This window comes from Trachypithecus francoisi, unplaced genomic scaffold (assembly GCF_009764315.1).
Source record: "Trachypithecus francoisi isolate TF-2019V2 unplaced genomic scaffold, Tfra_2.0 Lachesis_group10, whole genome shotgun sequence".
Classification (NCBI taxonomy): Eukaryota; Metazoa; Chordata; class Mammalia; order Primates; family Cercopithecidae; genus Trachypithecus; species Trachypithecus francoisi.
Window position 1 is genome coordinate 126,358,321 of NW_022681455.1, and position 27,913 is coordinate 126,386,233.

At 57.1% G+C, this 27,913-nt stretch overlaps 1 protein-coding gene across 9 annotated transcripts in view; it reads left to right on the forward strand.

The window, feature by feature from the left end:
* Positions 1 to 27,913, forward strand: part of GSE1 (Gse1 coiled-coil protein) — a 508,837-nt gene that overhangs the window by 419,085 nt on the left and 61,839 nt on the right. Inside the window, exon 1 of one of the 9 annotated variants that reach the window (XM_033219210.1) lies at positions 26,591 to 26,611. The exons of 6 other annotated variants lie outside the window; for them this stretch is intronic. Coding sequence is in view for 2 of the 3 variants with exons in the window: in XM_033219209.1 (XP_033075100.1) it covers positions 27,613 to 27,619 (7 nt within the window). In the remaining variant the exon portion in view is untranslated. Of the gene's footprint in view, positions 1 to 26,590; positions 26,612 to 27,355; positions 27,620 to 27,913 lie in introns of those variants that run through there. 2 more of the 9 variants (XM_033219209.1, XM_033219212.1) reach the window with 2 other exon arrangements.

Here is a 27,913-nt window from a genome sequence, read left to right on the forward strand (position 1 = left end):
AGTCTGCTGCAGGACCCAGGGGCCCATCCTGGTTCTGGCACTCTTCCCGCATGGCCGTGGGCAAGTGCCCTCCCTTCTCTGGGCCTCAGTTTCCTTGTTGTAGAGCGGATGGCGATGACATGAGCATCATTCCACTCAGAGCTTCCCAGCCAGTGTCTTAAGTGTCTGATCCACAAATACTTCCTTTGGCTGCGGGGTGAGACCTGGGACCTGTGTGAGGAGTGTGGACTTGGAGCCAGCCTGCCTAGAGTCACTTCCTGCCTGCGAAAATTGTTAGCTGTGTGACTTTGGGCAAGTTACTCAACCTTTCTGTGCCTCAGTTCCCTCACTTGTAAATGGGGGTAATAGAAGAGCCTACATCTTGGTGGGAGGTGCAGGTTCACCCCAAGGCTGGCTCCCTCTGAGGGCTGGGAGGGAAGGGTCTGGTCCAGGCAGGCCTCAGTCCCCAACTTGGCCGTCCATTCACTGCGTCTCTTTGCATCATCTTTCTGCTCTCTGCATCTGTCTGTGTCCGCATTTCCCCTTGTTAGAAGGGCTCCAGTCATTGGGTTCGGGCCCACCCTACCCCGATGTGACCTCATCTGAACTAATTAATTACATCTGCAATTTCCAAATAAGGACACATTCTGTGGCACTGGGTGTTAGGACTTCAGCGTAAGAATTTGGGGGACACAGTTCAGCCCATGACATAGGTGTTGCTTCAGACAGCAGAGCCCTGGCCTGGATGCCTTTGTCCGTGAGGTTCCCGAGTGCTGGGGTCTAGAGGCAGCCTCTCTTCTCCAGCCCCGTCTCTCTGATCTTGCCTTCCCATGGGCTCAGCCTGAAGGCTGTTTCGTGAGCGTCATCATCCCTTGGCCCTGGTATGTTTGTTCTTCCAGGGGCTCCCAGGATGGATCCAGTCCCTCCCGGGAGCCGGGCCACACCAGCTGTCCCACTGCCAGGCCGCATGGCCAAGAGTCGCAGCTGCTCGTACAACGTGCTCATAGGCCTGACGCCGGCCCCCATGCCCCCCAACTGCCCTGCCCCATGGCTTCCCACGTGGAAAGTATCACCCCTCCCAGCTCTGAGAGCAGCCGTGTGAGAGCCCCGGGATGGAGGGCCCCTTTCTCCTGGGCTGCAGGAAACCCCGGAGCCTGGTCGGCTCTCCTCCGTGCCCCCAGGCCCCCCTGCAGCCCCTCCCTACTCCCCCAGCCCAGGCAAGCTCAGTGCAGAAAGCACAGTAGCTAACTTTCTTATTTTAAATAATTCCAGCATGCAGCACACGAGGAATAAGTGCCCACAGCTGCCAGGGGGCTGGATGGAGCTGTTTTGATTGCACTATCACGGTTGAGAGTGAGGGTTGGTTAAAGGCTGTTCCTCGCTAGGCTCACATCATCCCTCTAAGGCTCAGAATTGTGTGTGTGGTGGGGGCACCTCTGTCTCTTGTTGCCTGGAGGAGACAGAAGTAGGATGGGCCTCAGGCAGGAGGGTGCAGGGTGCTGGTACCAGTGTGGGTGCTCTGGTCTGAGGACGAAACCCCACCCCCAGCGGCGTCTGGAGGGCCCAGCCATGGAAGATGAAAACAAGAAAGAGCGGACGGGAGAAATAAAGGGGAAAACGGCGATGTGGAGCCCCAATTGCTAGCAGATGGTGCTGGTATTAGGAAAATGAAAATACATGCAGTAAATTTGCTATTTGCCAGTGTTAATTTCTTATCCCAAGGTAAAACCTTCCCCCTGGCCCTGGCCATGCCATCTGCATGTTCATAAAACACATCACAGCAGAACTGATCGCGGCGGTGTGCATGTGAGACTCTGGGTGGTCAGGCTCCAGAGGGGGAGGGCGAGGGGCACCGCATACCTGCTGGGCTCCTGGGGACGTACTGGGGGCTTCACACCTTCAGCCCAGGTATGATCCTGGGCGAGGTGGGGGCTTCTCAGCTCAGCCCAGGCCCCCTGTTGGTTTTGCCCCGTCACTGGTCACTGAGCAGAGGCCGGCATATGAGTTGCGATGACCTCCAGGAAGGTTCTGCCACCGAGAACCCTCTCCTGCCCCAGCTGTTCCTCAGGGAGCCAGTGCTAGAGGGCTGGGATACTTAGTCTGAGTTGGTGGATAGAATGTTGCAGGACTTTCGTGCTGGTTGGCAAAGAGGCTGTTCCTCACCCCTACCCCCAAGCCTTCCCGGACCCTTGAGCCCCCTCCCCCTGCGCTTCCCATATCTGAGCAGTGAAAGAGTTAAGGTTTTGCAGGACAGGCAGGCACCACCTTGCTTCAGCCCCTGCTTTGCTGGGCTGGTTGTTAAATGTAATGTTACCCCTCTGGATGCCCTCTGTCATCGTCATTGGTCACCTGGCTGTCCCTGTGCCCCGCCTCTCTACAGAGGAGGCAGTGCCTCTTCGTCCTCCTCTTTGCAGAAGCCAGGGAATTCACTGCTGCACCCACCCCTGTGGTGGTGGGCGATGGTGTCCTTGCAAGCTTCACTTCACTGGAGTGACCCCCCTTCCCCAGCTGGCTTCTTGCATCTCGCTCGATTCCCCACCAGGAGGACAGGGCAGGGTCAGCCAAGGAATGCACCCACTGCTGGCTGCCACCAGCTTCCCAGAACACAGTATCCCCTATGTGGCATCGGCCACCAGCCTGGCTGCTCTTGAGGGGGTCCCTGGGCCTTGAGAGAGGCAGCACATGCTGGCTGGCTGACTGGCCCCCCCCCCCCGTCCCCACTGCGGGCCTTGGGGGGCCCGTGTCCCAGCCTGGGCCTGCTAGGCTGCTAATTACCAGTGTGGGAAGGGCTTTATGATCCTCAAGGGCCCTGAAAGAGCCCCCCACATCTGGTCAATTAATGCTGAATCTGTAATTCGGATGACATACAACCCCGGCCAGTGCTCCAAATGAGACGATTAAAGAAAGGGCTCTTCTCCTGCCTCGCCAGAGAACAAGCAGAACCGGGGGCTTCTTTCTTTCTCGGGATTGATAGGCCCTGTCTGTGACCTTTGCTGGGACGAGAAGTATTATCAGGAATATTTCTGTATTTCCTGACTTGGCGGGCTGCATAAATCTCCTATCAACTCAGGCAGGCGGCGAAATCTGCCATGGCCGTTATTAACAAGGAGCACTTTCCTGGAGGGAGGAGGGCCTTTGTCAGGGGGCCCAGGGGAGGCTGGGAGGGCTGGGGACAGCCCAGATAAGCACCCGAGGCCCCCTGCCTCCCGAACGACCCCTCGGCCTCTGTACCTGCTGCCCTGAGGGGCAGCCATGAGCACAGCTCTGGGGGAATGGGAGTCCCCCCAGGGACTTTCACATGTTCACACTCACACACATTCACACTCTCACACATTCACACTCACATGTTCACACATGTACTCTCACACACACATCTGAGGGTGGGGTACACTCCTGCATGCCAGGAGGGCCATGGGCTGTCCTGACTTCCAGGCCCCCAAATCCTCCCCTTCCCGGGATCCCCTTGTACCCGCCTCTCTCCTCCCTCCCTCCCTCTCTCCCTCTCTCCCTCCCCTCTGCCCAGCTGGGGACTTTTCAGGTCCCACCCCCACCCACGTCCTAGCAGGAGCTGAAAGGAGTGTTGGCAACCACTCTGCACTCCAGACCTCCCGCCTGGAGCATGGGAGACTCAGGATGCCACCTGAGCCCCTGCTGGGGTGGGGAGGGCTTGGGGGGGCTTCTAGGTCGGGTAGGGCCCTGTTTCTCAGCTGCGCACGCAGGTGGAGAGGGCTGTGGACCTGAGAGCCCTGGATGCTGGGCAGAGCCTGGATGCTGGCTGGGCAGGGCCTGGGCTGGGTGGGAGCCTTGACACAGAGCAGGTGGAGCCTGGGCACTTTTGGAAGAACTCCAGAGGAGCCGTGGCTGGAACCTGGTGGGTTGTTTCCCTGGCATCTCCGGAAGGTGGGGTGTCCCTGGTATTTGTTTGCCAGCTCTCCAATAACATTTATGAAGCATCGTGCGTGAGCATGTGTGACCCCATGTGTGTGTGCATGCGAATATGTGTGAATGGCAGTGAACACATATGTGTGACGTGTGCAAATGTATGACTGTATGGAATGTGAACATGAGACATTGTGAGTGTATGTGTGTGTGAACGTGTGAATGTGACGTGTGAATGTGGATGACTGAACGTGTGAACGTGTGTGACATTGTGAATGTATGTGTGAACGTGTGACTGAATATGTGTGAACGTGTGTGAACGTGTGAAATACTGAATGTATGATTGTGTGAATGTGGTGTGAACCTGTGAGCATGAATGTGAACGTGTGTGATATTGTGTGTGTGAATGTGAGAGTTAGCATGTGGAGTGTGTGAACGCATGTGTGAATGTGAGATTGTGTGACTTGTGTGAATGTGAGACATGAGTGTGAACGTGTGACTGAACGTGTGTTTAAATGTTATGTGATTGTGAAGGTGTGTGAGGCATGTGATTGAACATGTGTGCGACTGAACGTGTGTGATCATGACCCTGTGATTGTGAGCATGTGAGTGTGAACGTGTGACATTGTGTATGTCACTGTGAACGTGTGATTGAACGTGTGACATTGTGTGTGTGTGTGAACGCGTGGGCCTGCATGTGAATGAGTGTGAGCATGTGTGATTGAGCATGTGTGACATTGCATGTGTGAATGCGTGGGCCTGCGTGTGAATGAGTGTGAGCGTGTGTGATTGAGCATGTGTGACATTGCGTGTGTGAATATGTGGGTCTGTGTGTGAATGAGTGTGAGCCTGTGTGGTTGTGTGAGCTTGTGTGACATTGCATGTGTGAACACGTGAGCCCGCATGTGAATGAGTGTGAGTGTGTGTGATTGAGCATGTGTGATATGTGAACATGTGTGAGAGAGTGTGTGTGTGAGTGTGTGTGTGGGGGAAGGATGGAGTGTGTGCAGAGCATGTGTGGCGGGCTCTTTGTGGGAGAAATGAGTGTCGGGCTCCCACCCAGCCACGCTGCACCACCATTCGGCTCTGTGACCCTCCACAGCTCACTCTGCCTCTTGTGACCCCGCTTTTCCATCCTGTAAAATGGGAACCCTGTTTTCCCCAGGGCTAGCCGAGAAACCCTGGGATGAAGCTTGGGCCATGCTCGCTGCTGGCATGCGGTGAGGGGGACTAGACGTGCTCTCGGAGCTGAACCAAGGACAGCCCAGTTTTATGCCCTCCTGGGGAGCAGAGCACAGGACATTTGAGGCGCCTGTGTCCCGAGGGCCACCCTGCCCTTTCCGCCTTACTCTTGTTCGTGTGGAAAGAGATACTAAGGCAGAGGCCATCAGGACTTACAGACCCCCTGACGTTGGTGGCAAAATTGGGATCCTTCCCTGTAATCCTAGCAGAAGGTCCACAGCTTTCATCGGATCCAGAGAACAGCTCCTAACCCTGGGGTTGAGGGGTGCCTCTATCGGGCACTCCTGGTTTATTTCCAGGGCCCCTGGAGGTACCCCGGAGTTGAACTGTGTAACTGTAGTTTCCTCTCCAGTTGCTACCCTGTCACCCCCAGCCCGCATTAGCACTAAGGGCCCCAACTCAGAAAGTGGGGAGACGAGGCTGGTTAGTTTGGGCCAAGAGAAGGGAAATCGGGGAGCCCGGTGGCCCTAACTTTTCTCCCCTGACTCCCAAATGCAGGTGGAGCCTGGGGTGGCAACTGGTTCTTTGCAAACAGCCAAGCTTTTGCTCCTCACAGCCTTGCTGGCTCAGGAGTGCTGGGGAGGGGTCCTGGAGGTGATCACATGGCTGTCGGCAGTGCCCCCCGTGGCAAGACCAGCCTCCCCTCTGGCCCTGAGATGGGCATGAGCTGCAGGGACTGGGGGCTCCTGGCTGCAGGCAGACCGGCCACTCAGGGTCTGGACCTCACTGGGACTCCGCCGGCTCCTTTTCAAAATCAACCGTTGTTTTTTGTAGAAGAGGCGTTTCATTTCTTCATTCATTCCATAAATGGACAGCCAGGGACTGTTCTGGGTGCTGGGAATTCATCACCAACAAAAGACAAAAATCCTGTGTCCCTAGAGCCGACTTTCCAGAGCAACGCTGTCTGCTGGAACATTCTACACTGATGGAATGTTCTAGATCTGCAATGCCCAAATCAGGAACCTCCAGCCACGTATGGCTATAGAGTGCTCAGAATATGACTGGAGCAATGAGGATCAGATGCTGTTGTTGTATTTAATTTTAATTCATGTCAGTTTAAGGCTAAGTAGCACCTGCGGCCAGGGGCACCCCCCAGGTCAGTACAGAGCTAGTGGGAAGAGCACCACGTAAGGAAGAGCTTTTCTGTGCAGATTTTTCTTTTTCTTTTTTTCTTTTCTTTTCTTCTTCTTTCTTCTTTCTTTCTTCCTTCTTCTTCTTCTTCTTTTTTTTTTTTTTTTGAGATGGAGTCTCTGTTGCCCAGGCTGGAGTGCAGTGGCATGATCTTGGCTCACCGCAACCTCCACTTCCTGGGTTCAAGTGATCCTCCTGTCTCAGCCTCCCAAGTAGCTGGGGCCACCGTGCCCAGCTAATTTTTGTATTTTTGTAGAGTCAGGGTTTCTCCATGTTGCCCAAGTTGGTCTCAAACTCCTGACCTCAAGTGATCCACCCACCTCGGCCTCCCAAACTGCTGGGATTACAGACGTGAGCCACCTTGCCCGGCCTATGCCGATTGTCTTCGCTGACCCTGTGTCCAGGTCACAGGGACCTTCACACGTGTCTGGCAGAGTTTTGCCTAGACATTTGCAGGGGTGGGGCGGGAGGAGCATTTCTACCTGTGACCCCCTCCTCTGCTCAAACACGGCAGATCCAAAAATTTCACTCCAGCAGAATGCAACCCCTGAAGGATGAGGGTCTTGATTACATTGGTTTTTATGTTTGACTTCCACCCAGAGCTTGGCATTTCAGGGGAGCCTGAGTTGAAGGCACAAATGCGTGAGGGTTCCTGCTCTGCCCTTTACAAGCTGTGTGACCTTGGGCAGGTTACTGAACCTGTCTGTGCCTCAGTCAATAGGGATGACGACGGCACCCCGTATAGACCTTTTGGAAGGCTTAACTGGATGGGTCCCCTAAGCATTTGGAGCAGTGTGGGTGGGGGCGCTCTGGGTGGAGGAGACCAGCTCTAGGCGGGGGTGCCTGGACACCCTCATGGCTGCCTCTCTCTCCAGGCTCCCCCGCCTCTCTTCAGCCAGCTCTGGGAGACCTGGATTGCATTTGGCTATTGGAGAATGTCACCCCATCTTTTAAAGCTGCATGGGAGTGGAGGAATTATCCTCTGTAGTCCTTTTGTTTGGAAACTGAGCCCAGAGACCACAAGCAAACTGGCCGTGGTCACACAGCTGCTGGGTCAGTGACAGAGCTGGGGGCAACCATGGGCATCCTGGCCTATGGAGTGGGTCATTGTGGTGGCTGCCACCTACCCGACCAAACCTGGTCCCATGGGGCAGCTCTCACTGTGGGGCAGCCAGCTGGAGGGACGGGCCCAGATCACCCCACCCCAACCCTCCCCTCCACAGGAGAGAGTGCCCTGGCTCCACGGGGCCCAGCACAAGCTCTGGAGGCCACAGGGGTGCCTCCCCTCCAGGACCTGGCAAGCCTGGCTCTCTGCAAGGCTGGTCAGGTCAGCTGCCTTGATTTCCCTCTCCCAGGGGCCTGATGTCATCATTCAGGGGCAGCCTGGGGACTTGAGGGAGGATGCAGTTCCCACTGCCTTGTCCCGGCTTCCCTCCCCTTCCCTTACTTTTCCTTCTCCTTCCTGCTTCCGCGTCCTGACCCCCTGGCCCTCCCCAGCCCGACTCCTTAGCCTCCCCTCCCTCCCAGCCCCTCGCTCCCCCCGGGGCTGCCCTGTGCTAGCGCCTGCCTGTGTGAATGTCTAATCTCCAATTTTATTCGCTGGGCTCCAGCCCATTTGCATAATCCACACAGTCACCCTGGTTTTAATTGCCCACAACTCTGCAGAAAGATCATGTGGTTAAGTGGTAAATCATAATTAGATAAATAATTGGTTTGGCCACAGCAAGCTGCTTTTGTTACACCTGCCATCTGCTGGACCCGTTTTTTCTTCTGGCCAGAACAATGCGGTTCTGATGACAGAGCATGCTGCTTCTCTCTTCTGGGGGGGCCGGAGGGGGCTGAATGGAGGGGCTCGGAAGCAGAGCCTGGAAAATTGCCCGGTTGCTGGGGTCCGCGCCTGGCCTGCGCTTCTCTCTCTCCGAGCGGGCGCACCACACACTCGCCATTCATTACCCGGCTTGGTTAATGCATCAGTGTGGCAAATTTGACTTCTTTGCAGGAAAGGGAGGGAGGAGAGGGGCCTAGGGGAGGAGGGGGACCAGCCAGGACTGCCCAAGGCCTGGCCTGCCTGGCGGTTGTCGGGTGGCCCCGATGGGCCAGGGCAGGAGGCCTGCTGTGGAGGGCCTGGGTCCAATCCCTGGGGGGTGGGGGGCCAGAGGGGACAGGCGGGCAGGGGTTGGAATTGCCAGACCTCCCTGCCCCGCTGCGGTCAGCTTCTCCATCTGCTCTCCACTGAAGGCTCCTTTATTTTCCGTGCCCCAGGCCCCATCTGTGAGCCCTGAGTCTCCAGGGGAATTGTGGCTCTCTGGCTGGACGGGTCGCCTGGCCAGGGCCTTCCTGGGGGCTGCTGGCCTGCCTTTCATGCTGTCCTTCCAGAGAGCTCTAAGCCCCTAGACTCCAGGAATGGTTTCAAACTGTCCTTCCTTCACTCGCTCCCTCACACGCACATGCACACATTCATTCATTCATTCATTCATTCATTCAGCAGACGCCTGCGGAGCCTCTTCCTGCATCGGAGTGCAGGTTCGAACTTGGTCTCCGTGGCTCAGACGCCCGCTGTGGGATGTGAGCGAGTTTCTCAGGCTCTCAGAGCAGGTTTCTTCCTCTGTAACACAGGAGTCATTATTGTCCCTGCCTTGTGGGCTTGTTAGGAGGATCAAAGGACAGAATGTGGATACGAAACACATGCACAGTGCCTGTGGCTGGCGGGTGCGTGACTGCTGGTCATGCCCGCTCGTGGGGAGGGTGCCAGCGCTGCTCACCTTGGGCATCACTGGAGGCCCACGAGGCTGTGCTGAATGTGCTGAAGGAAGAGGTACCAGAGCTGTGGGAAGGGCCCAGGAATGAGGAGCCTTGGAAAGAAACCAGGGGGTGGCAAGGAAGGGCAGGTTCTCTGGGGCCCGCACAGGCCAGGACGTTCCTGTCTCTGTTGAGTACAGACCAGCACATGGCCCTGCTCTCTGGCCCCTGCATCCCCTCCAGACTGCGTTCTGGAAGCCCTGCCCAGGCCTCACACTCTGCCCCGAGGGTCTTTATTACCTGGGGTCTTCTAGCATTTGCCTCTGGATAAACTCAGGAAGCATCCTCTCTCTTTGGGGCCCAGCTTCTTCTTGTCAGTTGGACAGAGGCAGCCTGAATGCTCAAGGCCCCTCTGAGGAGACTTGGAGACTTAGGCTGGTGGAGAGGGTTGTGCCTCGTGGCTGAGAACCGTTCGGGGCAGATGGCTGGCTCAGAGTCCTCATGGTCTTGTCGATCGGGAAACAATAGTATATTCCTTCCTGAAAACCCACTGATGCCTGTTGAGAAGCCTCTAGGACACGTTCCATGTGGTTGGGACTTTGTAATGCCGGATCGTTTCTGTGTTTAAACATTCATCCATCTAATATCTACCCATCTACCTTTCATCCATTTCTTTCCCTCCTTCCCTCCCTCCCTCCCTCCCTTCCTCCCTTCCTTCCTTCCCTCTCATGCACCCATTCATTTGTGCACCTATTCCTCTCTCCATCCCCATACCCATCCATTCACTCATCCACCCAACCATCAATCCATCCACCTATCCATCCATTCCTCCACCCACACACCCATTCCTCCATCCGCCCCTGAACCCATCTGTCCCTCCACCCACCCACCCACTCTTCCATCTACCCACACATCTATCCACCCACTCACCCATTCCTCCACCCACCCACCCATTCCTCCGTCCACCCCTGAACCCATCTATCCCTCCACCCACCCACCCACTCTTCCATCTACGCACACATCTATCCACCCACCCACCCGTTCCTCCGTCCGTCCCTGAACCCATCTGTCCCTCCACCACGCACTCATCCACTGTATATCTGTAGTGCCTACGTTTGGTCTAAAGGTGGGGTCTTTCCTCTGGCAGAGATGTGGCTGCCTCACCCACCACTGCATCACAGCCCGAAGGACGGATGCGTCTGCTCTTCTCACATCAGCATCATGGTCCCCCTAATGTGAGGGGAGGGGGCCTGGCCCACCTTAGCTGCAGACCCCATCACTGACTTGGGAAATGAAGCCTCAAAATAGTTCCCCGGGGAGGAGCAGTGTTCTCAGACTCCTGTGATGTTTCTAGACTCGAGCTTTCAGAGCGGCTGCCATGACGGCCGCCAGGCGCCTGGCTCACTGTGTTCATCATGTGTGTGCTCGTGTGTTTTGGAAGCATCCCAGGAAGATTCTGCCTTCAGGGGACCCACCTTGTTTTCTCCATAAGCCCACGTATACCTCTCAGACCAAGTATCATAAACGTTGGCTCAGAAAATGTAGTTGTTTCTGTATTCTAACATTATGCTGCCCAATACAGTAGCCGCTATCTATTTACACTTAATTTAAAAATTTTAAATTATGAAATAAAATCTAGAATTCAGTTCCTTGGTCACACTGACCACATTTCAAGTGCTTAGAGGCCATGTGTGCCAGTATTGGACAGTTCAGATGGACAAGGTTCTCTTCATCATGGAAGGTTCAGCCAGGCACAGTAGCGCACACCCGTAATCCCAGCACTTTGGGAGGCCAAGGTGGGCGGATGGCTTGAAGCCAGGACTTCGAGACCAGCCTGGCCAATGTGGCAAAACCCTATCTCTACTAAAAATATGAAAATTATCTGGCTGTGGTGGTGCACACCTGTAATCCCAGCTACTTGGGAGGCTGAGGCAGAAGAATAACTTTGTAGTTTTTTTGTTTTTTGGTTTTTTTTTGAGATGGAGTCTCGCTCTGTCATGCAGGCTAGAGTGCACTGGCATGATCTTGACTCACTGCAACCTCCACCTCCTAGGTTCAAGCAATTCTCCCTGCCTCAGCCTCCCAAGTAGCTGGGATTCCAGGCACCCACCACCACGCCTGTCTAATTTTTGCATTTGCGGTAGAGAAGGGGTTTTGCCATGTTGGCCAGGCTGGTCTCGAACTCCTGACCTCAGGTGATCTGCCTGCCTTGGCTTCCCAAAGTGCTGGGATTAATGGCATCAGCCACTGTGTCCAGCCAGGAGAATTGCTTTGAACCCAGGAGACGGAGGTTGCAGTGAGCTGAGATCGTCCCACTGCACTCCAGCCTGGGCAATACAGTGACACTCTGTCTCAAAAAAAAAAAAAGAAAGTTCTATCAGAGAGCAGTATTCTACAAGTTTACTTACACCAATTATCTTATTACATTTAATTAATTTGTTTTGGGGGACAGGATCTCATTCTGTTCCCCAGGCTGGAGTGCAGTGGTGAGATCACAGTTCACTGCAGCCTCAACCTCCTGGCCTCAAGCAATCCTCCCACCTCAGCATCCCCAGTAGCTGGGACTACAGGCTTGCACTGCCACACCTGGCTAATTTTTGTTTTTTTGGTTTTTTTTTTTTTTTTTTTTGAGACGGAGTCTTGCTCTGTCGCCCAAGCTGGAGTGCAGTGGCCGGATCTCAGCTCACTGCAAGCTCCGCCTCCCGGGTTCACGCCATTCTCCTGCCTCAGCCTCCCGAGTAGCTGGGTCTACAGGCGCCGCCACCTCGCCAGCTAGTTTTTTGTATTTTTTAGTAGAGACGGGGTTTCACCGTGTTAGCCAGGATGGTCTCGATCTCCTGACCTTGTGATCCGCCCGCCTCGGCCTCCCAAAGTGCTGGGATTACAGGCTTGAGCCACCGCACCCGGCCTAATTTTTGTATTTTTTTGTAGAGACGGGGTTGCGCCATGTTGCCTAGATTGGTCTCAAACTCTTGGGCTCAAGTGTTCTGCCGGCCTTGGGCTCCCAAAGTGCTGGGATTATGAGCCACGGCACCTGGCTGGATTCTTCAATAACTAAAAGATGAGCCACCCTCAGCCACTACTGGTCTCAGGTTAGACCTTTTTGCATTCACTCTATAGGAGAATGAGTTGGGAGACTGATTTGAATTGTGATCTTCTCTGCTGCTGTGTGACTTGGGTTCAGGTGCTTAACCCTTCTGACTGGTAGAGATCAGCCCTCAGGGTATTCAGAAGGGTGCCCTGCTTCTTGTGGAGTGGTAGAGAGGAGAGTGGAAAATGGAACATAAAATACCAAACTGACTGGTGCCCCTGAAGACGCGGTTCCTTGGACCCTGGCCCTGGACTGTCTCAGGGAGAAGGTGTCTCCCATGGCAGAACACAGTGCCAGGCAAGGGCGTTTTGCTCTCTCTCCCGGGCCTGACGTTTGGCGGTTTTCTTTTTTCACTTTCTCATCTCTCAGCAGAGGAGAGGCTGGACAAGAGGGCCCAGAAGGTTCTTTGCAGCTGGCTTCTGCTCTCTGGGACCCCATATGCTGTGCTTGGGTTTGCCACCACCCAGCCGCGCAGGGCAGTTCGGGCAGGCTGCCCACGAGGGCCTGTCCCTGTGCCTCCGTGAGCCCTGTCTGCGGGCATGAGCTTTCAGGAGAATGCCTAGCCCCGTCCCAGAGCCGCATGTCTGGCTCTCCGTGTTTGGTATCCTGTCTCCAAACAATGCATATTAGAAACCAACTTTGATCTTTGAGAGATTGCCAGTGTACTTTACAATGAATGTGCTTAAGAAAGCACCAGCACTGCAAACAGCCGAGCAGGAACCTCTAATCCCTAGTGCCTGGACCCCAGGCTCCCTCAGCCACTGAGGAGCATTGTGGCAAAGGCAAGGGAAGATGCCTTCCAGGCAGGCAGGCCGAGAGGGGCTCCAGGCCACGTGGGTCTCCCAAGTAGGCATGGGGCAAGGGCCGCATCCCCCAACCATTGAGAGCTGGGAGGGCTGGTTGGCTGCTTGGACCTTGGCCGTCACCTCTTTCAAAAGCTCTGTCCAGATGGGCTTTGTGGTGCTGGCCCCCTCGTCTGCCGTTCTGCAGCCTCTGGATAAGGACATGGCCCCTTGTTTGCTGGAGCAGGGACCTGTGGTCTGTGATCCATGACAAAGCCCACAGGCGGTGATTGGAACATCGGGGCAGTGGTTGGCACAAGAAACTGCCAAGCCCCAGGCCCTGCTCCATACCCTTCTCTCTCCTACTCCCCCTCAATTATTTTTCTTGGATGTTGTGAATTAAATCTTCCAGTAACCGCAGGAGACGTCTTCGGGTAAGGCCTGCTCACATCTTTGTGCGCCGATAGAAGTTGTTAAATGAATAATGTTGACTTACACTGGGGACCCAATTCTCTCTGAATATAATTCCCCTTCGAGTTACCCGGCGCTTCCTGAGAAACCATAAAAATAATAAACATGTCTTGATATCAGAGGTTGGTGACGCTGCTTCAGATTCTTGCAGACAAAGGCGGGGGAGAAGAAATAAATTACAATTAATTTTTAAAAGAGGATCACGCCACAGGTCAGATGATGAGATGAGCTGGTGTCATGGGGTGGTTCTCCAGGAGTGAGCCCCAGAGCACCCCCTCAGAGCCGGGACAGGGGCTACCTGTGGACAATACTGATTCCTGGGCTCCACCCTGGACCTGCCCCCAATCTGGAATGTGGGTGAGGGAGGTGGGGGTGGTAACATGGGACCAGCTGGTTCTTGTGCAAAGTGAAGTTTGGGGGTCATGAGTCAATAGAAGTGGGGTGTGTCTTGGGATCTGGCTTCCCGGCCATGTGCTGCCCGGGCCACCTGTGATCACAGGCCCCTTGCATCTCACCTCTGCGGCCTTCTCTGGACCTGAAGAATTGCCAGAAACGGGCTGAGGCAGTTGGAAGAGATGGAGGAGACATGCGCAGGCCCCACGCTCTCCTTTCTCTTTCTCCTTCTCTCCCTCTTAAGATCTCTGAACCTGGCTGGGCACGGGGATGTGCGTCTGTCTCCCCAGCTACTTGAAAGGCTGAAGCAGGAGAATTGCTTGAGCCCAGGAGTTAGAGGCTGCAGTGAGCTATGATCGTTCCACTGCCAGCCTGGGCAACAGAGACTTGCCACCTGGAAGACAGATGAGGCTGTCACCCCAGTCATGGGCGAGGCTCTGAGACTCTTCCTGTCTAAAATGGGAGGGCGGCAGCTGTCCTTCCTGTGACCAGGACCTGGCAAGGTCCCTCCTGTGTGAGCCCCCTGAAGCCGTGCCTGGCTACCCCTCTGGGTCTCTGTGGCCTCTGAGGGCGGCTGCAGGTACTCTCTACACATGTGCAGCCAGAGAGACACGGGGTCCTTCCTCTTCCAAGCCCGCCCCATCCACATGGCTTCCTTGAGCTGAGCCTGCTTTTAAGGTGCCACCTTGGGTTATTAACGGGGACACTCACAGATGGGGTCAGAGCAGTGTGGGGACTTTCCCAAGGTCCAGAAGCAATTTGCTGGCTGAGCCAGGAGTAGAACTCCTGAGCTGGGCTGTGACCACCCTGTTCTCAAATGGCCAGGCAGGGGGTCTGTGCAGGGAGTGGAGCTGGGGGGAGGGGGCTGGGCCTCCTCGATGCCTCTGTGTGGGCCAAGGGGAGGGGCTGGGAAGATGTCACCCGGGCCTGGTGGGGAAGGCCAGGCTGGGGGTTCTCTCGAGGACCACTGTCTTTCATGGGAAAGGAGAGTGAACTCTGGGTGAGAGGCTGGTACTGAGAGGCGGTGGCTGGCTGTGGCTAGGAAGGTTCTGGTGTGTATGTCTGTGTGCTTCCAAGATCATTTGGGAGCCTTGTTAAAAACAAAATAAAACAAAAACCCGACATTGATTTTCCTGGTGGCTCTTTGCAAAACACTCCAGCTACGAAGAGGGGAGGGGCTGGTGTAGCATCGCAGATGTAGGGACTCTGAGGGCTTTTGAAATAAACCCATCCTTGTCAACTGGGGAAAGGCACTCGGCAATCCAGGACAAGACGGCATGGTGCATATCCTGCAGGAGGTTCCCACATCCTTTTTTGGCTGGGTTTATTTTGGGGACAGGAGGGCTGTTTGGCGCTGATGAGGGTTTGTGTCCTCCTAGGGGCTTCTTGATTTCATTTAGCTCAGTTTCCTCTCCAATGGCTCAGCTCAGTGAGCGCCTGGAAGAAAGCGAGAATGCCAAAGCAACCCCTGGGTGGGAGGAGGGAAGGTCGGTTTTCACCAGTGGGGGTTGGAGCTGCCATCCAGGAGGACTCCCTGGAGGAGGCAGAATTTTAAGCCAGGGCTTGAAGGAAGAGGTCAGGATTTGAATAGAGGAGATGGGGCTGTGCTGGGGGAGGATACAGCAGGCCCAGGGAAGGGTGGTGGGGCTGGGCAAGTCTAGAGAGACTATGAGACGCTTCCAGATGCCCCTAGTGCAGTCCTGAGGGCTAGGAGGGAGTCTCGGAGGGGAAATAGGCCTGTGGGAGCCCCAGAGGCAGGCTGAGGGAGAGGGGCCCACCAGGAAGACGAGAAAGGTGCGGTCTGAGGGGTGGGAGGGGAGCAGCCCCAGGAGAGGGGGCAGCTGGGGTGGGGCAGCCATGGGTGTCTGCCAGGCCCACGGCAGTCAGGGAACGTGGGATTGCAGGGGCCAGGCTGGTGGGGAGGAGGCCTTTCAGGACGGGAGCTTGAAGACACAGGCCAGAGGAAGGCCAGGCGGGAAGAGGCCCTCTGGGAAGAGGCAGAGCAGGTAGAAATCAAGGTGGGGATGACCTGGGGACCCACCGCCTCCATGCTCACCTTCAGCGCGGGGCCGGCAGACATGTAGAAGCACCGCAGGCAGCTGGCTAAAAATCTCAACACCAGGAACTTCCCGCGGTGAAAACAACTCTGTGCATCTAACCTTTCCTTTTTGACTATTTTAATTTGTGAGACCAAATTATAAAGACATAAACACAACAAGAGCCAGAGCAGAGGGATCCTTGCAGCCGTCCTGAGCTAGGGAGCGGAGGCCCAGGCCTTGACCCCACATCCCCAGGGCCCGTCTATCTGCGGTGGGCGAGGGTGGGGCTGCCCTGGACACCAGGGTCTCCTCTGTCTGCATGCATCGCTTGTCGAGCCTGCGAGTGATAAAGGCAACTGCGACTTGATTGTCCGAGTGACAGTTGTGATTTTAATGACAGGCAGTAGGTTATTAATCAAGACATTTGTCAGGAGCCTTGGGAGGCGGCATGGAGGGAGAGGGAGAAGACGGGCCTGGGGGAAGAGACAGTGCAGTTCTAGAAGAATCACCTCCGTGGTTCAGATCCCAGCCCCACCGTCCAGGGAATTTGGCCTCTCATAGGTTCACAGCAAGGATGAAGGCAGAAGGCCAGGCACACAGTAGGCACAAACGCTGATTCTGAGCAACTAGGGCTGCTGCCAGGGCCAGGTTAGCAGCACACAGCACCCAGGGGGCTTGCTTGGAGGCTGAGGCGGGGGCCAGGCAGGGAGGAGGCCAAGCAGGAGCAGCCTGCGGACCGATTCATGGGCCTGCGTGTCCCCAGCCAGTGCTATTTGATACGGAAAAGAACTTCGAAGGCTTTTAACATATGGTAGAAAATCGGGGAACAAGGACCCAGAAATAAAAGTTTCTAAGGATCCCTGGGAGGCTTCTTGGGGGCCAGTGGACACCCTTGGACCCTGGCCAGCCTGGGGTTCTAGACCCGCTCCTGGTCTGGTGTGAGCGAGCTCCCCGTCCTTGCAGGAGCCCTGCCCGACCCACATCTGTCCTGGGCCTAGGATGACCTGCTGCTCCAGAACCCGCCCTCCTGGGTGCTCTCTGGGCATGTAGCCCATCTCTGGATGGTGGCCTTGGTGGGGGTCTGGGGTGTGGCTGTTTTCTGAGCCAGTGGATGGACCAGGAAGCCAGAGAACCCCTCGCCCTGACTGAGGACAGCCAGTTACTCTTTAGGAAGGAGGACAGTTCCTCCCAGGCTTTTGAGTGAATCACCCAGATTTCTCGTCCACTGGCGTCCAGGCTCAGCAGGTGGCAGTGTACTCACTGCTGCCATAGACGTGCCCGGTTACAGGGACTGCTCTTGCCCTCCCCCGCAGGGGCCCGCACACTGGCCTCAGGTCGGGGGTCTGGGACTGGGGGGCTCCACAGCCAGCTGGTGACCTCTGCAGGCCTTGCTTCCCTGTGCCCCTGCCTAGGCTGCCATCCCATCCCCTCCAGGCCTGCCAGGGTCACAGCTGGCCGCTTTCCAGATGAGTGGCCAGGTGGCAGGAGCTGCCTTGCAGCCCTGTTTGGAGACAGGTGTGTGCATTTCGGTGTCTCGACCTCCAGCCGCTCAGAGCTGATGGGGCCGCAATGCCCGCCTTCCCCCTGCATGGGAGAATTGCGGGTGAGGACAAAAATAGGTCTGCAGCTTTGGGGGAGCTCAGCTGGGGGAGGGGACATTGTGAACCCCTCCATCTCAGAGCTTGAGTCCACAGAGAGGGCACCGTGTCCATGGAAGGGTGTGGGAGACCCAGTGGGGAAAGTTCCCTGGAAGCAAAATGTGCTGGGTCATGACTGGCTTTGCTCGTGTCTGCTCGGCCCCCAATGCCCAAAGGTCATCCGCACAGCCTGGAAGGGAATTTCCAGGGGATGCTTCTCTTAAGGCCACGTGTGCTTGGGGCTTCTCTGGAAACTGCAGGCCGTGCCCTGCATCTGACCTCTTCCAGGGACAGGCAGAGGCCTTCAGATTGGATTTGTTTTGTTTTGTTTTGAGACAGGGTCTCACTCTGTCGCCCAGGCTGTGGTGCAGTGGTGCGATCGTGGCACACTGCAGCCTCAACCTCCCAGACTGAAGCCATTCCTCCCACCTCAGCCTCCTGAGTAATCGTGACCACAGACAGGTACCACCATGCCCGGGTAATTTTTTATTTTTTCTATTTTTTGGTAGAGATGGAGTCTCACTATATTGCCTGGGCTGGTCTCGTACTCCAGGGCTCCAGCGATCCTCCCTCGTTGGCCTCCCAAAATGCTGAGATTCCAGGTGTGAGCCACTGAGCCCGGCCCAGATCAGATTGTTTTTAGTTGAGGTGAAATTCATGTAACATACAATTAGCCATTTTAAAGGGTACAGTTCAGTGGCATTTAGTGCATTCATAATACGCAGCCCCCGTCTCTGTCCTGGTCCAAATCATTTTCTTTTTTTCTTTTTAATTATAAAGAAAAGCAGTGTAATTGGTTCATGGTTCTGCAGGCCTTGCAGGAAGCATGGTGCTCACATCTGCTCAGCTTCTGGGGAGGCCCCAGGAAACTTACAATCCTGGGGGAAGGCAAAGGGGGAGCCAGCACATCACGTGGCAAAGGCATGGTCGAGAGAGGGACCAAAAGGACCACCCCAAAAGGAAACTCAGATCCATTAGCAGCCACTCCCCTCTCCCCTCCCCTAGCCCTAAGCAACCACTCATCTGGTTTTTGTCTCTGGATTTGCCTGTTGGGGCATTTCAAACAAATGGGATCCTCCTTGTACTTCCGGCTTCTTTCATTCAGCGTCGTGTCTTCAAGGTTCATCTGTGTTGTAGCGTGGATTAGCACCTCAGTCCTTTTTTTGGCTGAGTAATAGTCCACTCACTGTATGGATAAACTGTGTTTTCTTCATCTATCCATCATCTGATGGACATGTAGGTTTTCACTTTTTGGCTATGTGCTGATAGGAACATCTGTACAAGGTTTTGCATGGACCTGAAGGTATGCTTCAAGCCTCACTGTGTATCAGGACCCATTCCTTTCTATGGCTGAATAATATTCCCGTGTACACAGAGACCACATTTTGTTTATCTGTTCCCCCGTTGATGGTCATTTGGGCTGATTTGATCATTTTTAAAGATGCACCTTCTGAGGCAGGAGGATCCTTGAGACCAGGAGGTTGAGGCTGCAGTGAGCTATGATCGCACCACTGCGCTCCAGCCTGGGCAACAGAGTGAGATTCTGTCAAAAAAAAAAAAAAAAAAAAGCTACATCTCTGAGAGGGAAAGCCAGACAGGGTGCTATCAGTATCTTTCTTTGTGTGTGTGTGTGTGTGTGTGTGTGTGTTTATTTATATTTATTTGTTTTTGAGATGGAGTCTTACTCTGTTGCCCAGGCTGCAGTGCAGTGGCGTGATCTCGGCTCAATGCAAGCTCCATCTCCTGGGTTCATGCCATTCTCCTGCCTCAGCCTTCCTAGTAGCTGGGACTACAGGCGTCCGCCAGCACATGCGGCTAATTTTTTGTATTTTTAGTAGAGACCGGGTTTCACCCTGTTAGCCAGGATGGTCTTGATCTCTTGACCTCGTGATCCGCCTGCCTTGGCCTCCCAAAGTGCTGGGATTGCAGGTGTGAGCCACCGCGCCCAGCCTGCTGTCAGTATCTTCATACTTACAGAAGCCAGGGACTTGGGTGGCTGGCCAGGCCCCACCCGCTGTCCTGCTCCCCTTGCCTAGTGACCAGCCAGGGGCCAGCAGGGGCTGGGCTCACACAAGTTGCTGGTGTGATTCTTGGAGTGTGTGTGACATTCCAAGGCCTCTCCTAATGTCGGGAGGAGAAAGGAGTTCCGCTGCTCTCACTCCAGGCCCAGTGTCCCAGGGCAGAAGTGGTCTAAGTGACCGACCTCCCTGCCCGTCTGGTCTGGCGCCGAGAAGTGCTTCCTCGTAAAACTTTATTTGTATGTGCTGCCGCCCTTCCACTTCCTCCGCACAGCAAATCTAAGGGAATGCTTCTGAGCTCCAGCTGCGTCGCAGGCACTGGGCATGGCTCTCTCTATTGTCTTGTCCGGTCCTCACCGAAGTGGGGGAAGGGGACACCTTCCTTGCAGGGCAGCAGCTAAGGAAACGGGTGCGCAGTGGGTGGAGATTTGCCCAGTCGGGCAGCTTGACTCCCACGTCCATCCTCTCCCTGCATCCTCGGGGGGGTGGCCACCGGCTGTGCTCTCCAAAGCCACATTTTAACGTTTGCTCTCTGGGTGGTCATTGAATGGGGTTAACACATCTGGCCCCAGGGCGTTTTTAGAGGTAAGTGGTAGAGAGGGTGCTGCCCTGCCCATAGGGAGGGAGCCAGACAAACTGAAGACCGCTTTGTAGATGATCAGAAGCCTCCAACAGCAGGCTGGGCTCATTGGCGGCCCAGGAGCTGAGACTGCCTTGCTTGGACTGGAGATAGCTTCCTGATGGGAAGAAAAGTTGCAAGGAGGAGACCCTACTCCCCTCTGACTGCTGCCAGCGAACTGGACCTGTTTCTGCTGTGGTTTGTGTTCCGTTGACATCGTTGAAAGCTACCCACATGCCCATCGGGCTTGGCCGCCAGCCCCTGCCCTCCTCCTCACCTCCACCACAGAAGTTTCAGCTCCTGCCCTTGAAGTCTGCCGTGGCACAGCCACTCCAGCAGGCCTGCCAGGTAGACGGGATTCTCAGTGCGCTGCGATTTTATAAAAGCCTGCTAAAATCAGACCACTCCGGAACACATGCTCTCCCGGCTTTACATCACCAATGTTGACAGTAGGAAAATTTGGCCAGGTTTCTCTCAAATATGAAAAATGGGAACTAGGCATGCGAGGAAATGAAAACCTGGCATCCCCACCCCAGACAGCAGGAGTGCTGGGAAGGCAGGGCGGACTTCTTCGAGCTCCACAACCTCATCCGTGCAGTGTAGCGATGCCCACCCGCAGGGCCCTGAACGTGGACCTGGTCAGGTGCCCTCACACAGCCGCACTGTCTGGATGTGCAGGGGACGGGGCGGAGGGCTTCACGCCACTGGAGGAGGCTCCTGGCAGAACATCTCCTTGCCAGGAAGGAGCCACTTTGCCACTGAGTCGGCCCGTCACCGGGTCCTGGAGCTTCTGGGTGACCCGGTAGAGGGACAGGCTGTGGAGAGCAGTTGAGCCACGCCCACCACCAGGGTGCAGGACCCAGCCTGGATGCCCTGGGATCCCCATGGCTTGCCTGTGGCGGCCCAGGTGGACGCAAGCTCTTCCCAGGATTTCAGACACCTGGGACGCTTACTTGGCCAGGGCTGTGTGGCTAGCAGGGGCCAACTGGCCTCCCAGACAGTAACAGGGCAAGGGGTATGTGTCAGGGGGGCTCACTGGTGGCAGAGGGTCCGAAACTCCCAGGATCCTCTGCCCCCATCAAGGGTCCGAGCACTGCTTCCCCAGCCCCCTTCCCCTGCCTCGGCCTGGCCTCGCCATATAAAGTTTAAAGGTTTTAAATGCAAATATTTCTCTTTTATAGATGCCAGCTGTCTCCAGAGAGTGCGTTTCCTTGCTGTTCAACTTTATTGTCCAATTAGCTTCCCATATCTGAATACCGGAGAGCCTGGGGTGGGGGGGGGGCAGGAGGGAGGAGGAGGGCTGCAGGGGGAGGGGGAGGGGGGCTGCAGGAGGGAAGAGGAGGGGGCAGGAGGGAGGAGGAGAGCCATGGCTCCTGGGCCAGCTCTGGAGCTGGAAGGTGCCCTCTGGGACCTGTATCTGGGTTGGGGTCAGGGAGTCCAGGTCATAGGGTGAGCGCCTCTCCAGAGGTGAGGTCACCCATTTCAGGTTTCCCTAGTCCAGTAGGAGAGGCAGGAGCCGGGGGTGGTTGGTGGCAGGGGCATTCTTTTCCGATTTAGAAAAATAAAGCCAGCAGCCCCGACGCACACGGCTTCCTTTTACTCCCTCTCCCGCCTGCTTTCCAGCCGCGGTGGCGGCGTCCCCATTCACCAGGGCTCGGCGGCGCTCACAAAGCGAGGCAATTAGAATTGAAAATCTATGCAAAACAGCTGTTAACTGATTGTAAAGGAGTGCAGCTGTGTGCGGGGTGCGGATTGGAACCAGGCGCTGAGAGGGCAGGAAGTGTGGGGCAGCCCAGGGTTAAGAGGAAAACTCCTCAAAGGGAGTTAGCCAGGCCTTAACCCTTTCCTGTTCCCCTGGAGGTGACCTGGGCTACTGAGGGCCACCTGAACTGCTGGGGTGGGGCTCCCCCAGCATCCCTGGAGAATCTGGTTCCTCCCCAAGAGGGGCAGGCAGGGAGAGGCGGGCGCTGCTTTTTCCTCTCTCCCTTCAGCCTTTATCCACTGAGCAGATTGGGGTTAAATCTTAAATCCTGCCCAGAGGTTGGGCACTGTGTCCCTGCTAGGAGACAGGGGGCCCTCTTCCCTTGAGGCCCCCACTGCCGCTCTGGAGCAGGGAGTCTGGGACTGCAGCAGACACGCTGTGGCCCGGCCTACAGGGTGGCTGGTGGAGGATGCTGCTTCTCAGGCCCTGCTTGGAGACCTTGGCTCAGTAAGGGGAGGGGCCTGGGGATCTGCATTCCTCCCCCCACCCATGATTTAAGACCCGCTGCACTGTGTGGTCGCTATCTAAGAGGGGGACGCAGCCTGGAGAGATGAATTCCAGAGGCAGGGATGGGAAAAGCCTTCTTGCAAGAGATAAGATGCAAGCCGGCTTTGAAGAATGGGGAGCGTTTCTGGGCCAGTGATAGCAGGGCAGGAAACAGAGGAGGATGGAATCTAAGTGGTGGGGGCTTGCACCTTCACCGATGCCTAGGGCAGGGCTGAGGGCAGATGGGGTAGCTGGGCAGCCTTCTACCCCTCAGCCCTTCATGCCCTGCGGATTTAGTGCCCTCTCTGGACTTAGCCCCCCGCCCCCTGCCCCTGCAGCAGGGCTGGTAGCCTCGGGGAGGGTGGACTGTGCATGCAGGGCAGCTGCGTGAATCCCAGGGTTCTCAGCTCTAGGCAGCGAACGGCCCCCTCCCCCGACCCCCAAACAAAACGGTTTTCAGGCACTGGATAGCTGCCCAGGGGTAGGCACGTAGACCTGAAACCGCTTGAGAACTGTCGTCCCCCTGCAGGTGTCTCTTTCTTCATAATCAGAGTGACCATGGCAGGTGGTTACCGAGAAATGCTGCCAGGTGTAAGAGCCAACGTCTGGATGAGACTCGTGCTGGAATGTGTGTGCCCAAGGCAGGCCAATTAACCTTCTCAGGTCTCCCCACTCGGGCTGTGTAATGGAGGTCACTACCTGCCTTGCAAGGCCAGGAGGGCTTCCAGTGACATGCGCTGAGCAGCGCTGGCTCTTGTTAGGTGCTTGGTGAATGGCAGAAGTGATCTTTACCTCCTGGCCCATGGACATCCAGGTCCCTGATACTTATTTGCGGATCCAGGCGCTGAACAAGGTGCTCAGGCAGCATAATGAAGGTGACATGCAGTTCTTACGTGCTAGGAGCAACTGGCCAGGGTGGAGAATGACCTTGGGTTAGGCTGTGTGCTGTCTTGCTGAGCCCTAGAAGAAGCAGAACCAGAAAGAACGTGTCCAGGCTCCATCCTCCACCAGGGCTGGGCCCTGTGCTAAGACCTAGTGGGGTTGTGACAGTCATGGGTGGTGCCCGCACCCCTGAGCACCTGACGTGGCCCAGGCTGATGCTTAGGCAGTGGTCGTGGTGGTCTGTGCTGTCATCCTGCCCCCTTGCCTTCCAAATTTCCTTGCTGCCTTGAAGTGTCCCCTCTGTCAGTGTCTGCCCTCTGCTGTCCCTTGCCGCCCCCGACTTTACAAAACCAAAAACAGAAAAGGACAGGGTCTTGCTTTGTGGCTCAGGCTGGAGTGCAGTGGCACAATCATAGCTCAGCTTCAGACTCCTGGGCCCAAATGATCCTCCTGCCTCAGCCCCCCGAGTAGCTGGGACCACATGCTTGTGCCATCACACCCAGCTAACCTTGACCTCTCCGAGGCGCTTGCTGAAGGCTTACTGGAATTTTCAGTTTTGTTTCTGGAAAAGCAAGTGTGAAACAGCCCAGGGTTTAGTGTGTTTGTGGAGTGAAAACCACCCACCCTCTGTGGTTCAAGGCATCCCTTTCTTTCTGGTGGATCCTTCTAGACCTTATGCCTCCAGACACCCCTCTTAGTTCCTGAGCTCAGGGAGTAGATTTAAGGTGTCTCATGTTCATCTGAAATGGAAAGCTTTTTTTTTTTTTTTCTTTGAAACAGGGTCTCACTCTGTTGCCCAGGCTGGAGTGCAGTGGCACAATCTCCGCTACTGCAACCGCTGCCTCCTGGGCTCAAGTGATCCTCCTACCTCAGTTTCCCAAGTAGATGGGACTACAGGCACACGCCACCATGCAGAGCTTTTTTTTTTTTTTTTAATAGAGACAGGGTTTTGCCATGTTGTCCAGGCTGGTCTTGAACTCCTCATCTCAAGCAATATGCCTATCTTGGCTCCCCAAAGTGCTGGGATTACAGGCGTGAGCTACCATGCCCTTAGGAAAGCTTTTAAGATTTAAATATCTTTCGTGCCCAGGTCTGATAGGTCCCAGGACTTGTGGAGGTAGGGCTGGAGTTTGCACCTAGGTGTCACTGAAGCAGGTACCTGAGCCAGGTGAGGGGCTGGGAGCCTGCCTTCTGCTCTTGGAGGCACAGTTTAGTTTGGCAGGGGACTCAGGGTGTGAGCAAACGCGCACCAGCCACCAGCATCCTATTGCCTTGGCACAAAGGACAGTCCCTGATAAGGAGCAGCGCGTGCAGCCTCCCCAGGGCAGGTCTCCTGCTCTGGGAGATGCCCCCGTAGGCCTGGCCCTGGCACCTAGCTAGCTCCTTTCAGGCAAATGGGAGTGGAGGATAGGGAGGAGGTCCACGGAGGGAGAGCTGTGCCCAGGAAGGGCTCGCACTGTCTGGGGGCGCGGGGCTGTGGGTAGGGCGCTGCTTAGGAAGAGAGAGGAGGAGGAGCAGGCCTGGAGGGAAATGGAGGGAGGCCAGCCTTAGCCCCAGTGCTGGGAAATTAGGAGTCAAGCGACAAACCTCGTTAGCGAGGAGCGCGCCGGCTGCAGGAGAGCAATTCCCACCCTTAAACTCGGAGGCCGTGCTCCGGATTACTAATTTCCGGGGGCCGGGCGCACTGACAGTGAGTGTCATCCATCTCCCCCGTGCCAGCCCGCCTGGTGGCCGCCAGCGTTTCCCGGCCAGGACTCACAGAGCGGCTCGCTGCTGCCCCCCGGCGGCTGCCGGGGTGTCCGGCAGCGCCTTGCTCCCTTAGGCCTACTGGGCTGGGAACGGGAGACTCCAGGTGTGAGCAGTTTGGAGCGTAGCTTGCATGTCACCTGTGTGCGTGATCTTGCGCAACTAAGGGCCTCAACTTCCTTATCTGTGAAACGGGACCAGACCACCCATCTCGCAATCCAGGGGAGCTAGATGTATACGCCGGAGGGATTGGCTGGCTCTAAAAAGTAGACGAGTGATGCACCTCCCAGTGACCACTCGACGTGTTTTTGTGGTTGGCCGTCGTGGTCCTGCTCAAACAGATGGAGAAAGCTAACCCCACCTTCACCCCTGGCCCAAGGGCCTCTCCAAGGAAGAAGGTAGAAGGCGGTGGCACCGTGTCCCAGTGAGAGACCTGGAGGTGGGGCCTAGGTGTCTACCTGGAGAACTAGGCCGGAGGCAGCTCCCGGCCAGGTGCGAGAGGCTCATTTGCATGCTGTTCCCCTCCCCCAGCAGCCTGTAATCCAGGTGGGAAAGGGGCTGGGCCAGTCCTGGAGGTGAATTTTGTTTTTAAGGCTCCGGGCCAGTCGTCCATTCCTTCCTAACACCTCCCTATCCTCCCCTCCCCCGGCCCGTGACTTCCAGCAGGGTTGGAGGCACCCCTCCCCCTCCCAACCCTGGCTGCCTGGGGCCGTGTGAATCCGCGGGCCAGTGCGGGTATAAATTACCCGGGGCCGTGCGGGCGAGCCACCGTGTGGTGCCTAAATTACAGCGTCCGGCCAAGGCCGCAAGGGGGGGCGCCGCCGGGGAGCTGGCGGGTCGTGCGGGGAAGCAGCACCCCCACGCCGTGCCAGGGCCGGCCAGCGTCCGCAGGTAGGAGCCAGTAACGGCCCGACCTGGCCTCGCCGGTCCGTTTCCCTTTTCGTTTGTGGTCGGCCCGGAGCCTTGTGCAAGGCGGGGGGCCGGCCCGCGCGCGCCCCCACCCCGGGGCCCCGGCGTGCGCTCGGTCGGAGGTGGAACGGGGAGCGCGGGGCCTGGGGGCGCCCGCCAGACCCCGCCCCCCGGAGGGCACACAGGCTGGTTCTGCTCCTCGCTGGCGCGGGCCCCGAATGCTCTAGGCCCGCCAGCGTCATCGAGAACAGATGGATGGGGGGTGGCAGGCGCCCAGCGCTCGCTCCCGTCGCAATCCGCGCTGGCGCGGGGAGGGGGAGGGAGGAAGGCGGGGGAGGCGGGCCCGCGGGGACGGCAGCGTGCGCGCCTGCCAAGCCTGGCGCGGGCATGTCCCGGGGCAGGTTTGGGGCTGGCAAGAGGGGGCTGAAAGTCGAAACCCGCAGCGCAGGGGCGGCCGCCCAGGGGGTGCTTGTTTGCCCCAGGGCTCAGAAGTAGGGACGCGCTAGATCAGAGGGATGTTGGAAGAGGACGAGGAGGGAGTGACCCCGGGGCCTCGGAGCCGCCCGGGGGGGTTACAGCCCAGGGCGCCAGAAGGCGGCGGGGGAGGCCTGGCGACCCCTGCCCCCGAGGCCCGCCCCTTTAACCCCGAGCTTCCTGGGGACGCGCCCGCCGCGATTGGGTGGGGGCGGGGCGGGGTGGGCGGAGCCGAGGGTGGGAAGGCTGGGGCCTTCAGTCCCTCTCCGCGCCGCCTGTGGGTGCCCAGGAATTTCAGGACGCTCCCTGAGTCATTCCAGTCAAGTGCCTGGGTGAGGTAGGGTGGGGGGGGTGCCAGGAATGGGGAGGCGCTGCGCTGGGGCCAGAAACGTAATGGGTCGTGCCAGTTTCTGGAGGCGGGCGACCTCGCCTCTGACCGCAACCCCAGCTACTTAATGATCCCCCTGGCGGAGCGGCGCCTTCGTGGGTTCTCCAGCCCCTGGGCCGTGGGTTCTTTAAAGAACACCCCCCGCAGCGGCCCGCCTTGTGGCCTTCCCAAAAGTTACTTAAAACTGGGGGATGGGGTCCCTTATGGAATTTTGAGGCCAAGTTCTTAGTATTCAGCCTTTTCTAGTTGGGGTAATAAGGTCAGGCATAGGGGGGTGGGGCTTGGGTACACAGTCTATTTTGTGTCGCCTCCCCCCACCCCACGAGCCACCAGCGCCAAGAAAGTTGTTCTCCAAACGGCCTCCAGAACACGGAGTTACCCGTCCGCCCATTATTGGGCCTGTTCTAGGTTCCGGGGACGCGGCTGGGAGACAGGGCTCCTCTCACGTTGCGATGGGCTGTGGCTGCTCACTACTTTTAGAGTCAAGTGGCCGGTCTTAGCCACCAAGGTCCCCGGGACCTCCGAGCAGTCCAGCCAGAGGCTCCCGGGAGTGTGGGGGTGGCACCTCCGCGGCCCCGCTGGTGTCCTCGCCTCACCTGGCCGGCCGGGCCGGGGAGGGGCGTGTGCCTGGGCGGGTGGACCCGGGCGCCCGTCGGTGCGCGCGCGCGCCTGTGTTTGCGGCTGAAACCCGACACCTCCCGCTGGCTGAGGTCAGGGAGCCGGGAGCGAGCCAGTGGCCCGGGAGTGGGCGGCGTTGCGTTTGGGTGTGTCCTCGGCGGCGACAGCAGCAGGTGTTTCTTGGCCGGGGCCCCGGAAGCTCCACCTCCCCAGCGGGCCCGAGCTGCCGCCGCCGAGCAGCCCCGGGTGAGATAAGCAGTTTAGACAAACACTGGGCGACGGTGGCTCCAGCATGTGTCAGCCGAGGCGGAGCTGCGGGGCCCTGGCATGAAAGGTGAGCGCGCCGCACTGGGCCGGGGACGCGGGTCCTCCACCCTCCCCGCACCGCACTCTCCTCCTCCAAGTTCGCGGGTTCTGCGGGGGCGGCCGCCAACGGCTCCCGGGCAACTTCCCCGGAGTGTGAGCGGCGATAAGAGCCGGGAGGGCGGGCAGGCGACCAAAGGCCACCCCCTTCCTCCGCCCGCGGGTCGTGGCCTGACTGCGGGTGGGGGCTCCGGGCTCAGGAGTGTGCTCAGTGGGGGTGGGGGTGCGTAAGTGCGTGCGGACTAGAGGTCAGATAAAGTGGGGG